This window comes from Opisthorchis viverrini (genome assembly GCF_000715545.1).
Source record: "Opisthorchis viverrini unplaced genomic scaffold opera_v5_252, whole genome shotgun sequence".
Taxonomy (NCBI): Eukaryota; Metazoa; Platyhelminthes; class Trematoda; order Opisthorchiida; family Opisthorchiidae; genus Opisthorchis; species Opisthorchis viverrini.
The window spans coordinates 39,612-57,665 of NW_008751910.1; the positions used below are offsets into that span (position 1 = coordinate 39,612).

An 18,054-nucleotide genomic window follows, 5' to 3' on the forward strand; every position below is an offset into this window, starting at 1 on the left:
ATCCCCACCAGTCATGCTTTTATTCCGGCTGCATTATAATAATGCTTAACAATATGCCACCCACAAGTTGGGAATAAACTTTAGCATATTCTTGAGCCATGACGCCGTAAATTTTCTCATATCGCTGTGCCCACATCCCCACCAGTCATGCTTTTATTCCGGCTGCATTATAATAATGCTTAACAATATGCCACCCACAAGTTGGGAATAAACTTTAGCAATATTCTTGAGGTCGGGCCAGTTTTATCCAGATCTACCAAGTGCCTAGAAAGTAAATTGGTCGACTCACTAGGCCAAAATTTCAAACGTTGGCCACGACCATGTTCATGGGCAAAAGCAGACAGAATTTATGGAACTAAAGACCGGTGTCTCCTCCGGCTGTTAATAAAAAACACTGACCGCTGACCAATAAGGATAATAATAATAATGTTTATTCCCAATTTTTCCACCGTTTGCAGAGTGGTCCCCCATAGTAGGATCAGCATTTTGGTTCCCATAAAAATGAACTCTCGCCTGCACAAAATGCTAAGAGAACGATGGTTTTTGGTTGGGAACATGAGCGCAAAACATCTTAGGGGCACAATTGCGGTTGGAAATATTAGATATGGTCATTTTTTGAGCCTGTAAAAGTGCTCTACAATAATCGTCCGTCTAGAAGCGCGCCGATCGTCAGTAGGCTCAAAACTCCTCCGAATAAGCGCAAAAATTTTGTTGCAGCTGCCTTTACTGTTCACAGAACTCGGAACTATGTGAGTCGGTGAATTTAGATGGGAGCACAGCCGTTGTGCAGCATGAACTACTCTGTCGTCCGGCATGTTGACCAATCCGCTTCAAGCATGGTCCCAATCCGCCTAACAAAGTCCTAACATTTGAGGGCTACATGCCTCCTGGATCAAAGGGACAGGTTCTCCGGCGCAGCGATTACCCCAAATCTCAGCACAGTATGTCAAAGGAAAAGAATGATCGGTGAATAATAAAACCAGGATATTTCCCTGCCTGCAGCTCTGGGTGAGTTGAGTCCACTTTGCAGTGTAGCCAGCTTACTGCACGATTACCGACAGACGAGAATTTTTACCACCAGAATAAATTCAGTGCAGAGGAGGGTAACTTTCAGTCAACTACAGTTGTCATAATCAATCCTAATGCAGCGAATATGCTTGGTGCCATCAGCGTGTCTGTGCCCCGAAAAAGCCTACTCAAAATTTGAAGGTCAATTGAAATGCGTTTCCGGTGACCATTGGAAAAGTAACACGTGAGATCAATTAACATCTTGCACAACTAGGGTACTGTGCCCAAATAGGTGGGTAATGTGTTCAACCAGGATAACAAAACCCACGAATCAGCCTGCTTAGTAAGTTTATGTTCGCTAGCAAGACTGCTTGACTATGGCAGCGGAGAAATGCTGACTGAATTTGCCTCCTCTCTTCAACATGGTGTTTGGGAGTTTACGGTGGACCCAGCAGAACAGTTTTTTCAAGGATGACCCGCGTTGACAACGGCAGGAAATTAGAATCAGTTGGAACGTTAAATGTTTTTAAGTGCGTAGTTTTAGACATCAACCTGAAACATTTTATGTTGCACAGACTAAGAAAGAGGCTAAGTTGCCCTACAGGACCGCGATAGTCTCTCTCTATAAGTGATGGTAAAAAGAAAATAACAGTTAGCTTCCTTTAACAGTTCACAGTTTACCTCCATTTTATATAATTATACCTACTAAGCAAGCCCCCAATTTTCAACGGTATTCACGCCTTACCGCAGGACAAATGTTCAGCTGTACTTGCCGGAACACTATGGGTGGTGTAGTCGTTCATATACAAGCTCAAAATTTTTAATGCTCGAAAGTACAGGTATCGCCACCTCTTATGAAATTGACGTGAAAATTATCATGCTCATTATTGTTAGGTCTTCCAATTGATAGAGATTGTGATGGTCACCGGTTGAAAGCCTAACCGGGCTCGCAAATCACAATGTAGGCGATCAAACATCACGAACCTTATTATGATCATCGATCTCTGGACTTTCGTTCCTCCAACTTATCTCCCGGATGAAGCGATCTGTTACGGCTTCTTTAAGATTTCCGACCGGACCAGTCCCGATCTGATGTTGAGAAGCCTCACACACCATGGGGTCTCAGAGAGAAAAACGACTGGCTGAAAAGCCACTATGTTAACCGTACGAGTCATCGCACGAGTCAAGTACGTGTCACCAGAGCTCAAGGATTTAAGAGATCAACCAGTTATCTCGAAGCCGTATATTACACCTTCCGTTGCTCATCGCGCCCCCAATGAACTATAGACGTTAATAACGAGCTGAGTTCTGCTGAACACTAACGAAAGTAAGAATCGTAGATCAATGATGTTCTAACTAACTTGAAAAACCTTCGAAAGTACCTGAACAGTGCCCTCCAACGAACCTCTTAGACCAGGCACTCACTTGGCGCAATTACATGAAAAGGTGTACACGTCGGATATCACGCGGTCGCTCAATGAGCCATCAGACATTTTAGGTGTTATCCAGCACAAAACGGACTGAAGCGTGGATGGGATGTCGCAACTCCTGCATGGGAGGTGAATTCTAGTGCCCGAAGATCTCTGTTCTGACAAATAATTAAAACTCAAACGCGTGTTTGCCTGCCTGAACCCAGACCGAGCGTGTGAGGGAGCATTGGCACAAACTAGCGAATCACCTTGGTTGGATTCGCTGTCAGTGCAACAGCCTCACACGTTGGAATGCGCCTACAGAGTCCGTTGTACTCGAATCTACATCTTTACAGAATACCATTGGGAGAGCGGCTTTATTAGCTGGGACTGCGATACACCCGCTAAGAGGTTGTGAGCGGAGACATTGATGATGCACAATCCTGGAACCCTTATTACATCCCTCGAGTTTGCCAAATCTTTGGAGCGGATCACGGACCAAAACTGTTCTGTGGCTCCGCATGGCAGAACAGATGTTTCCAATGTTTGAGCTTGGTATTTGGTTGAGTACTATTCATTGTCATTTGTTCCTATACTCACATTTGCAGCACAAAGTTCCTGCCATACATATCAATACAATCACCGTCTCAGAATAGACCAACACCACAACAAATGGTCTAGTTATATTCCATGGGAACAGAGCGGCTGCATATTCATAAGCATTCTCTATAATTGTGGGACCCGTTGACTTCAGCGCTCCTTGGTTTTCCAGTTGCAAATGCTGACTCAATAAAAAATTCGTACTTAGATTTAAAATGTGACCAGTGACAGGAAACGGTAGGCCGCGGGCCCAACGAGTGGAGCTAAAAACGCAAGTTTCTTTGATGAATACAATCGACCGAGGGTTACACCCAGTAACTCACTTCAACAAATATTAGTGACTCCATATTTTGCGCGGGGGCTGTACATTCACTCCGGGATCTTTAAGTCGGCGCTAAGCCTGTCACCTGGTGCATAATTTATAATTCCAGCGATCTCTCGGGGATTCATAGATTCACAAGTTGATGAGCAGGGTCAAAGCTTTTGCCCACAAGCCTCCCGGTTTGGGGTTGTTCTTGTTATTCAGCGGCTTCTGTTCACCTGGAAGGCACAAACAAAAGAATAATGTGACACCGATTTTTAAGCTTTCAGCTCAAAATAGTGAGCTTGACAGTGTGAGGACTCATATACAAGCATTTACCAGTGCTCAGAATTGGGTTACGGATGCAGCTTGGACAACGATTGATGTGAGGCTACTCCACACAGACAAAAAATGAAAAAAATGTTGCCCAATAAAAGTGCGTGCTCTGGGTTTGCAGTTTTCTCCGTGCCCCTGCTGAGTATGAGTTCGGTCAGCGGCGAAAAAACAACAAGCCTAGCCGTGTTAAAACAGGAAATGAGTATTGTGTTTCATTGACGGTGACTATAATACGACGGAATGGTCAAGCACCCTAAGATGCATTTCATAAGTGGCAGATTCGAGGTCAACAGCCTTAATCGTAGCAGCGCGTTCGACACGCCCAATGAGGGTTGCATCAATTTTCGCATCTTGGATGAACCGGTTGGCTGGCATATTTAAGAAGCAGGACTCAGGAAGCGCTTGCGAGTAATATGAGGGAATGTGCACCGAATAATCCGCAGAACGACTAATACCTTCTGAGACGACTTTTCACGTTGCTTTGAAAGGGACAGGGTTGAAGACAGCTAGACACCTGAGTTCTTTTCTATCTATACCCGCATAATCTTCTGGTCTCTTCTCACCCTGCATGACGATAGCATTCAATGGGTCTCCCTCAAAATATATATGGACGCACATCTCGTCGTTCATGGGAAGGCGCTAGTCCAATGACCAATACTTTGTAAAGTCTAAACCCATTTGGAGGGCTGTGGCGTTGGAATTCAATGCTTTCAAGGCTTTCACAAAGTGTAGACATGGACTGAAAATAGCATCTGTAAGGTCATTGACAGACTAGAAACATGAGTGGCCCAAAAATAGAACCTTGAAGGCCTCAACTGGATACCGGTGCCGAAAAAAGCAGAACGTGCTTGGTTTCACCCGGAACGTTCTATCTGACAAAGCATGCCACCCATGCGCAGGATTCCTCCTCGAATTTTATAAGACACAAGCCTTTGGAGCAGCGTAACGTGTAAGACCTGGGTGAAAGCTTTTGAGGGGCCAAAATTGTAGCATCCGAAATTAATCCTTTGTTCTTAGTTTGGGTTCAGTTGTCCATAAATACGAGCACGGTCGTCACGCGATAAAGTTTGGGAGAATCCGCGCTTAGTTTGGGTTCAGTTGTCCATAAATACGAGCACGTTCGTCACGCGATAAAGTTTGGGAGGAATCCGCGCTGCGCTGGGCATATCAAGATTTTGGTACAGAGGTGGCCCGCTTGGGAATACGTTCCATGGCCTCGCGCAGAGTCTAATAGGTCTATAACTGCCAAGCGACAAGGAGTCGCCAGTTTTGTAAATTGGCATGACACCGACTTCCCTCCAAACAGGGGGAAGTTTGCCTTCGTCAAGCGATTGATGCAACGCCTGACAGAAATGCTTCATCATTATGAGGGACAATCCCTTTAGTATCCTTGGATGGACCTCGTCTAATCCCAGCGCCCTCATTGTTGAATAGCCTAGTACGGGCCTAGCACTGCTACACGGCGCTGACTGGCTTGAGATGTGCGGTATAGGTAATAGTCCCTTCCCGAACACACCTAAAGATCAGGCGATCCAGCCCATTGCCCGCTTTCGGACATTGGCTACTGAAGTACTGTACTACTAGAAAACGGACATTATTCTTCATTGTGAAGCTGTGCACAGTTAGGGGCACGGGCGAACACTCAGATCGGATCCACGTGGTGGTGATACCTGACCCGCGGAAACAAAGATCCACTATTCGGCCGCGTGGTCTAACGGTTGTTGAAGACAGGTAAACATCCACCCAAGAAATTCCGTTCGTCAGATGTGCTGCCTCCCGATTCAGTGCACGCTTTTGAAAGGCAATGGCCTCTACGTACGTTGCTTCGTCACCAGCTAACTAAGTATCCATTGGTGGGTCAAGCAGCTGAAACCAGAAGAGAACACGAATACACCATCACATCTCTCCACTGTTGAAAAGTAACCTGCCGATGGGTGAATTAGCGCTTTCTTCACGGCACAGGTGAGCCTGGTTCCCCGGAGTGTCAATCCATCAAGGAAGAATGCGGGAAAATCCAACCAACTGAGTCTTCGGACATGATAGGTAGCCTGTAGTTTGATGCCGTCAGGCGCATCTCCCTTTGTCCTTGCTTTCACACTCGATCAACCTACACACATGCCCACAGTGTAGACACAGCAGTTAGCGGTATGGATGGAGCTCCTGATGCGTTCTTTCCAGGACCCATCACTTGTCAATGCAGTCGTCAGGAAACTGTCCCTCATCAGATGTGGATTAGGGGAAATTAGACCGATTTAACAGATAGTCATGGGCGGATCTGACACGGCATAAAGCCCGTTGTGTGGCATCAACGATTCTCTGAGGAAACCGCCTGGCGCCACCAGCGTCGCCTGTATGAGAATCACAGCACTTATCTCAACCGACCATGAGCACAACGCGATATTTTTCTTGCACACGTTTTCATAGAAAACGCCATTCCCGTGAGAAAAAGAACACAAGCGCCCCAGAACTCGTGACCAATATTCAGCCCACAATATTTAGAACCTGCGGATTTCGTCATAGACTTGTGAGGAGACCTCAAACTAGGGATTTCCGAAAACAAATTTCAATCCTCCTGCGAAAATCCGCAAATGTGAACGAAGTCAAATTCTACAGAATTCATAGCGACTACGGATAGGCCGAGGGTCGCAGCAGCATCACCAGTTTGCCACTACCATTGTCCATAACTTCTTCCTATCCAGTGTGGATTGTCGGGAATTCATATCATCGGTGGATCCTCAAGTGACCTATGAAATTCTTGGCTAACTGACCGGCTGGCCGACTGAGACAGTGGTTTCAAGGCCATTAGCCGGTTGAGCCAATCGGAACTCCAATCTCGCGATGGTGTCCTCGTTCGAACTGGGCGGATTGCCTGAGTCGTATATCTGAAATCCGCCGACTTCCCAATGATTTCATTCATCGGGCTTCAGCGATTTTCCCGCATAATTCATCGACGAGCGATTCGCTTAGATTGTTTTAGGTTATCGAACTCCCAATCACATGCCAGTCAGTCAAGTTCTGTTGTGAAAAAACAACCCAGTCGTACAGATGATCTTCCCTCCACCAAGGTTTCTCAAAAAGGTATGCACGTTCTTTATTTCCGAGTCCTCCCGACAGTAAAGGAGGCTGCCAAAGATGTCGGTTATGGAAGTGTTATTATTGGTGGTCTTATGTTGACAGGTAATCAAAGTCGCTTTGTTACTACATGTCTGCATCGACACAGGCGTCATTCTGTACGTGATGCTCCGTGAACTATTCTCGTCGAAGAGCCCAAATGGTGTCTACAATGCAGCATTCAAGATATGTAAGGATGATGCTCGTGTAAGTTCAACCTTGTCGGTTTACTGCAGTTAGGTCCAAGATCTGTTGGGTAGTAATATAAAGGCCCATGGTGAAACAAATCAACGTGGCAGAAGAAGGCACACCGCGTGAGTTTTCATATCAGTTTTCTTGACTGAATCACTAACTTTCTGACGGACTGAGTTAGTCCGACCGCCAAGATAATAGGGCCCTGTTCCATAATTGCTTTCGCATTGTCGAAGCAGCTGTACTTCGAGACGGCCCCGAAAATTCACTTAAATTTGTGACTTGGGAGGGAAATCCAGACGAAACAACAATTTATAACCAACTCAGTATCGTCTCATGATAGGGTAAGCAACCCCCCACCACCAATCCCAATCGGTTTTCGGCTCATTCCGGAGACAATACGAGTTTCGGTTCCACTGGTCTTCGTCAAGCGGTCAAAATCACTCGTTGTCTCCGTATAGCTAGAACACTGAAGAATGCCTTCCCAGTACATTTCTTAATCCAGGTTGACCCGTCTGGAAGGGACATACCCTTCGGAACCTTTCGGGTCAACGAAACTAGCTGTAGCAATAGCTGAGCAGGTAGATACGTCTGTGAAGCTGCTCTTTCTAGCTTTCCAGGGTTTGTCGGCGGTCCCGAAACCTAAATTCGTTAAGTATATGCGTCCACTGCCTGATTGAGTTACCGAATTCAGGGTTATCCCTTGTTAGCCTCGTTTAATACAAGAAAAACCCGGTTCCTGGCAAATCTGCTTCCCATTGGGCCGTAAAATTCAGGATGAAAAAAGCATAATCTCGGAGTAGCCATCGCAATTAGTAATCCATTTTGTATGATTGGCGCACGTCAGTCACTCGCATTCGAATACGGATCCATGAACTTCTCCATAAGGCAGTATAAAACTGCTTGAAATTCCTACTGAGATCTTCAGTGCGCACACTTACCTCTTGCCTCGTATGACCGTTTGCTAAATGTTTAACAAATTTACTTGGTTTACAGTACCTACGCTAACGCTAGACAGGCTTGTCTCACCCTTTGCATGCAATGAAAAATCCTATCTTTCCAGCATTTATCTCTAATCCACTCGGAGGAAAGCACCGACCACGTGACCAAGAACAGCCGGATCACTATTGGACCACTGCCTAATAAGGCGACATGAGCAACCTAGTCAGGGTATGTAGTCCACGTGGAAAGGCGAACTTGTTGGAAATGTGCGGTATCCTTCAGTCAGTTACGAAATTGCAGGGCATATGTAAGACCGGATTGCCTTGTCGAACCCCTTAGTCTAAAGCAGGGATCATCCTCTTCTTCACAGACTCGAGCGACGACCCCTGGATGGCAGCTTACTAGGCAGGCATCCGTTTTCGGGGTATGTCAGAGGCGGTATCTGTTCGTTGAGTCAACTACTACACGAAGGTCGGCAAATTAAATGGTGGTTGTTCGCCACGACCGATAGCCCTATTTTGAAATATGACAGCGTGAATAGATGGTCAGCTATTCCTGTATGTCGTTCCCTAGTTTTGGTCCATTTTCTGTCCAACTTCTCTGAAGCAACACGCTAAAGTTTGAGCGAAAATTTTGGCTGCAATATATATCAGTTTGATAGCCCTGTAGTTGTTGCACACTGTATTCCCCTCTTTTTGATCATCAGAAGAATCTCAATCCAAAAAGTATACCTTGTCCCATTTTGAACAGGTTCGTTTTTGGGGGACTTCTAGCATCGCTGTTAAACAAGCTTTCTAGGTTTTTGTCAGAGTATCGTCGTCACGCAACTAACTTGCAATTTCGATTCCCGAAGTCACCTTACAGCCGGTAGGTAAGGCGTGGAATCTGTCATCCGTGTTTGGAGGGATTATCAACTAGTAAACTAAAGTGCTTAGTCCACCTCTTCAGCTTTCCCTCGCTTATTATAGGCTAATTAAGCGTCACGAAGATTTATTTATCAACCTTGTCCTTTTCTGGATGAGTGTGACTTGACCAGGAAGGATGCGGAATTCGAAAGCTTTTTCAGCAGAATAGCCTGAATAGATTGATGGTCTCTTCAGGGATCAGGGGATGCAAACTCGGGATTCGATGCGGTGGGACGTTGTCTGGGGTTTTGTTGGACATCTTATAGTCAAGAGATTTAAGTTCTGGCGTCGATGCTAATAATGATGATTTCAGATCGTCAACACCATGGAAAAGTCATCAGCCTAATTCTAATCCGTGATGTCTATTGCTAACGTCTCGATCGGCCGGTTGGTATCGCCTATTACTTGAACCACACGATTTAATGCCACTGAACAGACACCTGTACTCAGTGCTTCTACCCCCACTACCACATCTCGAAAATTCTCTTCACCTTCAGCACAGTTCAAAGATAGATTGGAGCTGCCATTTTTGAAGCCTGAAAACTGAGTGATAGGTACCTGTGTCGCGTCTATTGACTGATGCTGATGCCTGCCGCACGACTCGTTAACTTTCATTGCGTATATGTGTATCAGGCCGTTTAACATCACGTTATCCGAAATTAGGAAGTCGCATATATAACATCATGACTATTGTACTCTTCTTGTTCCAATTACTTGTTTTTATTCTGTCGAACCTTTTTCAGCTACCAGTCTTGGTATGATGACCAGAATCGATTTCACATGGCCATGAAATTCTACCTTAAAGGGACTCTTGGCAGTGGTGTCGTACATTTAGAAGTCTACGAGGTAATGGATTGCTCCTCCAGTATTTTTGTTCGGTATAGTGAAAAAGCCAATGCTTCATCTCGGTGTGCTTGTTTTACCTTCGCGGTGGGGTGATGATTGAACATGGCTATTTCAACCTACCGAAGTCCGAACCTCCGATAGTTTTGGTTGGTAGCTTGGAGGAACTTAGCGGCGTTTTAACCCAGTTGTCTGAGCCGAGGGCTTTGGTCGAGGATCCTAATCGTCCTCCTATCTAGGTACGAGCCCCCATGGCAGTATCCTAACCCGCGTACAGCAATGGATTGCCCACTTGCAGTTATCGGAACAACAACAAGTAGGGCAGAATTCCTTTTTCTTTCGGTGTACTATACATATACACATATATATATATACATATATACTATACATATGACACTCCCCATTGTTCTCCGTTAAAATTCGACAGTAAGCGCGAGAGTATAGACTAATCGAACAACTTATTCCACAGTTGTCTGTCGGCAGCATCAATGCTTTGCTCACGCTCTTTTGCTACGCTCTTTTCAGTATGTTAGTAGCTGGTTTGCTGTTATCCGTGACAATGGCTTCAACAATTGTTGCATCTGGCCTTTCAAACGCCATGTCATTGTACATCTCACTCTTGCGTTCCCTGATATATATATATATATATATATATATCAGAGATATCAGTGATATATGTCATTACCTGTTTGGTTCACACTAGTTCCGCGAGACTCAATTTTTTGGACTGCCGGAATTCCGCAGTCATATACTGAGATAATGCATGAGCTTGGAATGAGGTGTCATAACTGGAAAGCAAGCAGCAATCCTACAAAGTCATCTCAACCGAGCACTTGTACCTGGAAAACGCGCCTGCACAATCAGAGTTAGCTACCAACAGGGAAGCACAAAGTCCATCATAGTTTTGTATCTTTCTGTGACAGGAGCATTATCTTAACGTGAAAAGAATCACTCGTTTTTGGAAAACACGCACTTTAAAATATTTCATAGTGAAGAATTTTTCTTGAGTCACCCGTTTACGGGTTCAGTGCAGCGGCATCAAATCGAGCATCTGAAGAAAAAGCGGAATGAAATGGAGTTTTAATCACCTGGTTCTTACAGAATGGTCGAATAATCTGACCACTGAGGCAAGCCGATCTCTGTGGCAGCTCACTGTTGGTGCGCAGCCATTTAGCGTTTGGATTTTCCGGTTATCGATTTATACTCGGCTAGGACAGTGAAAATACTTCAGAATAAATGCTTTTCTAGTATATACCCGGATTGCACAGATGCAAAGAGACTTCCTTAAATTTATTTTTTCGCTATCTTTGGTTCTGTAGCCAGTTATTTTTTATGCAATCCACAAATTTGATCACAGTCTACTACGGTGGTCTGAAAACACCAGGGGTTCCAGGTTTGAAACTCTCCTCTCAGCCACCGCCTTTATTACCAAATGCCTCGTGGTTTGAGCGACGTATCATCATCTACACTGGGACTAAAAATAATATAATAAACACCGAGTTCTAACAGCCTTTTGGCACCTAGCTACAATGACATCTGAATAAAGAACAACTACTGAGCTACTAGATGCACAAGCATAGACAGGAACAGCCGATTACCGAAGTTGGGTTCGGTCCAAAGCTCTTCCAGTCAATAATTTCTCGCCCTAATCACTGAGCTGATAAATATATAATTGATTTCATCGGGAGCAGCTGTTCTTTGAAGGGATGGCTGACTGAATTTTTTCCCAATGTGGCCTATGTGAAAGCTTTGAGAAGGATAATGCATAAGTCATGTAACCCATGTCGCGCATACATTTTTCGCCATACCTCTACCCAGATACAAACTTTCAGATATGAAACCCAACATTTCCACCATAAATTTCGGTCGATGACTATAGCGAGATTTGCAATTTTCTGTCAAAAATTTGCCTAAACTATATCTTCTGCTTAATGAAATTGCTCCGGAAACGTGTATACACTGGCCTATTCAGGCCGACTTCTGATAAGTAGTCAGAGGTACCCGAGAATATGATGGGGTTACCTTTTTGAAATTCACTTGTCAACAGGACGCCTGGATGAGGAGTTTAAAATTAATTGTGTTTGCGTTTCATAACTTGACTTAAACTGTTCTAGTTTCAAGCCAGAAGCAGGATTTTAACCCCGCGTTTGTGTCACAAGATTTGCAAATAATCCCTCGCGTTCTAGCAGACGGATAGTGGTTTATCCTGCGCAGAACTTTTTTTACCGAAATTCAGTATCCCATTCAATCCCGGTCGAGATCCAGAATGGATGGGTCATCCAGATGTATAGCGAGATTTACACTGAAGATTATTTGTTGCTTTTCTGTTCTTGAAGTGTTGAATCAGAATTCGCTTTTGCCCTTTTCGAGTTTCCTAGCACTATTAAGAGTAGTGAGATTAGGAATGAGCACGGTTTTTTAATCGCTTACATCCTCGAATATTGGCAGTTTATGATAGAGGTTTCGGATGCCTATGTAGAGAGACAAAAGTCTAGCCCTGTATCATCGTAGCTAAATGTGGCCACTTGAATAGTTAATTTATCAAACTATGTAATCATGCAAACCAGACTTCACTTTGCGTAGGAAAATTCTGTCGATATTGCAGCGACATATTGCCCGGATATCAATAATGGGTTATTAAATCCTCACAATTTGTCACGACACTCTTAACCATGTTTTTGATTTTGCGACCCCATAAACAATAACTCGCAACGGCTAAAATCTCAAGCACCTACAGACTGCTTGTCCGGATTTCCGGAATTGAAGACCCACTTGAGCGCTAGGGGTAAATCGTAAGCTGAATGGCGAAGGCGAATCACGTTCTTAGCTTTTTTATGGTTGTTTGTCTGAACACCGTGACTAGTTGATTTACTATACTGAATCTTCATGAGGCCTACCTCGTCAACAAATTATACTACTCTACAGTGTACGATATCGCCCTATCCCAGCTGTTTATGTCCCGACTCTTGTGGAATTACGAAGTAATTAACATTTACGTAAACCCAGGCGAAAATACGACACATTGGTCTCAGTAAGAACGAGGGTAAGTTAAAGTCTTCTCTGGTTGAAACCTGCTATTTCTATATGTCCTCGCAGAACATTTCAGTGTTAATGAACTTTCTGGGCTTACCTAGTGAGCACTTGACGGTACCCACTGGTTCTTCTTACTTAATTCCGTGATTCTCAGTCGGAATGACTATGCTATTTAACAACAGCTTCACATAATCTATTCATCACTAGCAATCACAAGAACATGGCTTGAAAGTACCTATAAGAAAATGATCAAAATTAATCAGGGAAGCAATTAAACCATATCACCAAGGTCTCCGTTGACCTTGTCACGCTATACAACTTTTGATTTTAATTTATTGGCCATGAGACTTTACGTCATACCTTTCAAGTAATCACTCGAATCAAGCTGAATGTTCGCTTCCTCGACAAGCATTTTGCAGTTTGAGGTCGTATCGCGTCTAGCTGAAAGAGAGAGTCCGAATCTCCCGATGGCGTCATCAAACGTGAGAGACTTGCTGAGCCACTTTGTGTGCAAGTGTTCGGAATTCTACCCAAATCAACCGAAGAGTGGTCGCTGCTTTAGCCGTAAATGTCTCAGTAAATTGAGAATTGCGCATGTTCCAGCGCTGAAGAAAGAACCTGGTAGCATAAGACCATGGGATGGTTTTGTTCATAATGTCAGATGCCTGATTGGGCTCTGGACCTCCACCAATTCAATTCATTCGTGGAGCTGTTACGATAGCCAGAGTTTTGGCTACTACTCGCACTATTCCCCCGTGAATCATTGGATGCTATTCTACGCTATGCATCCTAAATGACTGTATTTATCTCTGTTAGATTCTTGATTTTTAATGGAAAGTTTCATCTGCAGCAGCACCCGAAATCGCATGACACCCTCTGTAGGAACAACCATTCACAGCTTATGATGAACATACTTTTCCATGTTTCGGAGCTCGTTGTTTAAAAGACGAGCTGTCAGGAGTAACGTGATGTCAAAGCGTCCGGCGAAATATGAAATTCATTTGAACAGCCAGATATAGTAGTTTCAAATCCCCATGGAAATGTGCATCCCACTTTCAGTGAATAACTAACGATAAATTTTTGAACATGGGGTATACCCGAACAGCCGATGCGTGCTGTTACGAGTGGTCTATCTGTTGCCCAGAAGAAAAACAAAACTTTCCACTAGTTTGCAAACCAGCACAAGTTCTTATCATCTGATTTCCGGTTACTCTACACCATAAAAAATATGAAAGGACGAACGACTAAACTGCTTGGCAGTTGTGCCCTAAATCATATTTTCAAGAGACAGCTCAGGATGCTAATCTTCCCGCTGAGTAGTGGTCCTCAAGGTGCTGTCTAAGCTGAACATGATGGCTTTATGGCTGACCGTAAGCATGAGTGCGCGCGTGCACACTGCCTGTGTGGGCAGTCTGACATGCGCTTACACGTCCGGGTGTCGAATACCGGTGCTCGCGTGCTTGCATTTGAGTGCGCATCTCTGTCTCTCCCAATTGGGTCATTGTTCCCGTGATTTATGGTCCATAAAGTCCACCACCCTTTGTTATGCACAAAACACTCGAGGATATGGTATTCACAAGCTCTGCTCAAACAAAATCACCTCCACGGGACGACAGAGGATGGATGTGAGTCAGCACACTCACAAGCACTCACTAAGCCTTGGTCACAAGGCATGCAGCCAAGTTGAATACGTGTTCTGGTCTTGATGAGCCCCGTATGATTTACCATCAACCTGATGTGTTCCAGAAAGCAAATTACAGGCGCTTTTGGCAAGCACAGTTGTGAGTGAGTTTAATTTGTGCTCGTCCTTGTAATTGCGAGCTGAAATTTCACTACAGCTGTCTGGAACTAAAAAACGAGGTAGAAAGTAATAAGTATTTTAACCAGCGTACATAAAGAGCGCTTTCGTGTGGCACTGAAGTTTCTGACAAACTAAAAGAAAGCGTGAATTCGCGCGTACAATTCCCATTGGCACAATACCCCCCCCCCTCATGTAAAGTTGTGGAGATACGTTTACAACGAAACTGCCGAGCTCAATTCATTCCGGTGAGCCCGCACCAAAAAGTAGGATCAATAAACTGAAACGTTACTCTTGTCATGGTTCTTCAGTGGATGGCGCTTACAGTCGTACCAAAAGTTGAACTGTGAATCTTCAAGATGTCATTACTACAGCTGCATATGGTCCATCTGTATCATTACGTATCCACACAACATAATCAAAATCTGAACTACACAGCCGTTTCACCTTACCCCTTGAACCACCGTGCAGTGACTGTCCTTGCTGTGTAGACTGGGTCACTAGAGCTATGTCTTAAAGAGCAAGAACGATGGTTTCACCTGCACTTAAAAGACGCAAAACTGTTTGAAAATGTAAAGAAAAGTCCTGGGGTGACAGTGAGGAGCTCCTACTTCGTGGTTTGCCCACGAGTTTTATACACCCCAGGCAGTGAAGTCATTTCGTTACCTTACGAACGTTTGTTCGGAAAATTCAGGTTTAATGGTATACCTGGGATGATAGTAGTTCGGATGGCTGTTGTTCCATTCACCGAGCTTGAAAACTCGCTCGCAGACTTCTCGTGTGGACAGCATGAGCGTATGGCTGGGTGGGTAATTATGTCTCCGCAATTGGTGAGAAAATTTTCGCAAGCAGACTCAGCGAAAAGATCAATAGCTACCTGTTTGAAAAATAAGTCAACTACCTAAGCTAACAATATTTAGATATACTGTCAATACGGAAGACGGTATTAACAATAATTAATTCTTGATCCTGTCAATACTATTAACACACCGACGTAGTAACATCTAAATTTTGCACCACAACTTGATTCGAAATGCCTGCTGCCTCAGATCAAACTCCGAACCCTGATGAAGGTGAAATGAATGCACCTACAGAAGCTTACCACTACACCACTGCTGTGGGGACGGGATGCGTCCGTTTCACTGTTTTGCGATAAGGAAACGAAGCATTCGCTCGATTCCCAACTGTCTTGTTACTCGAAGGCGAAAACTAGTCGGAAAGTGAATGAAGTTAGATGGTACGTTCCTTGAAAGTGGCCGTGCTATTTTTCTCTCAGTATTCGCTACGGCTGTGATCACCTGCATCTGGATAAAACAAACCAATACACGCTACCCTCTTTTATGCGTAATATTTGAATTTACCTATAGGCAGTCGCCCAACAGGACAAACTATATTCGGCCATTTTCCACAAGAGATTTAAACGCCTGGCGAAAAGCTCAAATTTGACTAATTTTTGGTAGAATTGCTGTATGTTGGAGCACCATAAGTGATGGTATTTGTGACCTTAATAATCTAGAAATCGGCTTGTTGTATTGTCTCCCTCACTAAACGAACCCACAAATGAGTGCGGCAGAAAGCTGTTATGTGAACCAAGCACACCAAGCAAGCAATTTAATGTTGTCAAAACATTGGAACAAATGTCGCTTTCATTTGCTCATTGGGTGACAAAACTTCAGATAAGTTACAAAATTTTTGACAATTTGACTTCTGAAATAATAATCAAAACTCGCACGACCAAACCATGATTGTTCTATGGAATCAGAGGTGGATCATCGATATCAAGCATGGATTTAGCTGTGCAACGTTTTGATAAGATCGACAGCTGACAGTTATGGGTTGATTCTCAGTGATTCTGGTTCCTTTGATCATTCTCCTAACGTTAAGATTCTTCTGGAGGTGGCCTACATTTGGTTCATTGTGAAACAACCGCAAAATTAACCTGTACAACACTTCAACTCACGACACTTTGTGCCAAATGTGATTTACCTAGTAGGTAGTTACACTATTTTGAGAAAAATTCCAGTACAAAGGACTGAAACGAAACATAAATAATAGCATTTCTCCACAGAGGCATTCTGTATCATTTACAGTGTGAGGTCCAACCGGTGTGGTTAGTGCAACTAATGCGCCTCATGGCTACGCAGCAGAGCGGGTGGTCTTTTTCACGTAATATCTTCAATGTTACTTACTTGTTGAAGGCATAAATCAGACAGTACAAGTGCACCGCTGTTTGGGAAAGAGGCGGTACTCTGAGTGTCGACTTCGATTGGTTTACCACCCATGAGATCCGAGCGCAAGAACCATGCATTCTGTTTGATTAGTCACGAATTTTTTGCAAAGTGGTATGAAACAGATTGGGTGCATGAATTATCCTTCAGAATATGTCTTCGCTGACACCAAAAATTACAGCAGAACGGTACGAGAACAAAGATAATATTATAGTCCGATAGTTTTACATGTAAATAAAACGACGAAATCATTCTTGCTATTTGGTCATGATAGAATGGACGCTGATTTTTTTTCAGGACAAATTTTCTCGTCAAACGCTCCCTTTAATTTATAGTCCCTTTGGATCTTTAGTGGCCATACAGTTTCAACTTGTATCTCACTGCGGTATGTTCAACGGGGGAAGGGGGACTGGAAAATTCTGCGCCAAACGTCCATATGGTCACGTTCACCTTCCCGTTCTATGAGACAGAGTCAAACAAGACTGCTAATCCAAGAACCAATGTACGGGTGTTCCATCCTTGTTGAACGCAATTAAGAGTTGCATATCTCGACCACCGTATAACAGACCTTAATTCACATACAATTTTTTCAACAAGTGGAAGTTCACTTGATCATCAATGTGTGCGGGAAATGCAGAAATTTTGGATCGGTGATCAGCTAACGGTATGGTAATTGGACCCCCACATGTATTCACACGATGATCACGTGTTACTTGGCTGGATAGAACTTATGGTCGTTTGCTGATTCTTGCTTGTCAGCTGGAATCTACGTAGTAAATACTGTAATTTTTTCACCCTGAAGACGAAAGAAAGGCATCTACTTTTTCTTAATACGCTGTCCTCGGCAGCGTAAGGTGTGGTCTAAGCGATTAAAGCAGATAATGGTCGGAATTGTTTGCCTTGAGGGATGTTTACCATACACTACACCGCTGAATGCGATTTTTTCGACCAAAACTCCTCTCTCGTTTTTTGCATTTTAATTCATAACTCTCGGATTAAATCGGTGTGGTTCCCACATCACTGGGTCAACTTATCGTCAGATTTAAACCAGGGTATCAGTAAAGATGTTTTGTGAAGTCAAAACTTTCTGCTCATTCCTATTCATTTTGAGAGAAAATGCGATGCCCAAACAAGCAACTTAATGGCTTGTAGTCTTGTTAGTCCATTCTAAATATCTGAATACCGGACACAAATAAACGTATTCCAAGCTCACCGCACGTGACCACCGCAACAGTGTGCGTCACTCTCGAACTGCTTTGCCTCCTTTGACTCGGGTCTTCACGTCATTAGGATCTCAAAAATGGTCTGTGTGCATTCTGTGCTATTTGCCAGATCTCTAGAGCTTTCA

General features: G+C 43.9%; 2 protein-coding genes across 2 annotated transcripts in view; one reads left to right on the top strand and one right to left on the bottom strand.

Moving 5' to 3' along the window:
- Positions 1–3,471: 3,471 nt before the first annotated feature.
- The window catches only part of T265_09061 (hypothetical protein), a gene marked incomplete at both ends in the record, with an annotated part of 85,204 nt that continues 70,621 nt past the window's right edge, over positions 3,472–18,054 (bottom strand). Inside the window, 2 exons of the mRNA XM_009175040.1 lie at positions 3,472–3,557; positions 14,406–14,528. Coding sequence (XP_009173304.1) covers positions 3,472–3,557; positions 14,406–14,528 — 209 coding nt within the window. The remainder of the gene's footprint in view (positions 3,558–14,405; positions 14,529–18,054) is intronic.
- Positions 6,632–18,054, top strand: part of T265_14747 (hypothetical protein) — a gene marked incomplete at both ends in the record, with an annotated part of 12,870 nt that continues 1,447 nt past the window's right edge. Inside the window, 4 exons of the mRNA XM_009175058.1 lie at positions 6,632–6,831; positions 6,875–6,972; positions 7,006–7,079; positions 9,548–9,650. Of these exons, the coding sequence (XP_009173322.1) occupies positions 6,633–6,831; positions 6,875–6,972; positions 7,006–7,079; positions 9,548–9,650 (474 nt within the window). The remainder of the gene's footprint in view (positions 6,832–6,874; positions 6,973–7,005; positions 7,080–9,547; positions 9,651–18,054) is intronic.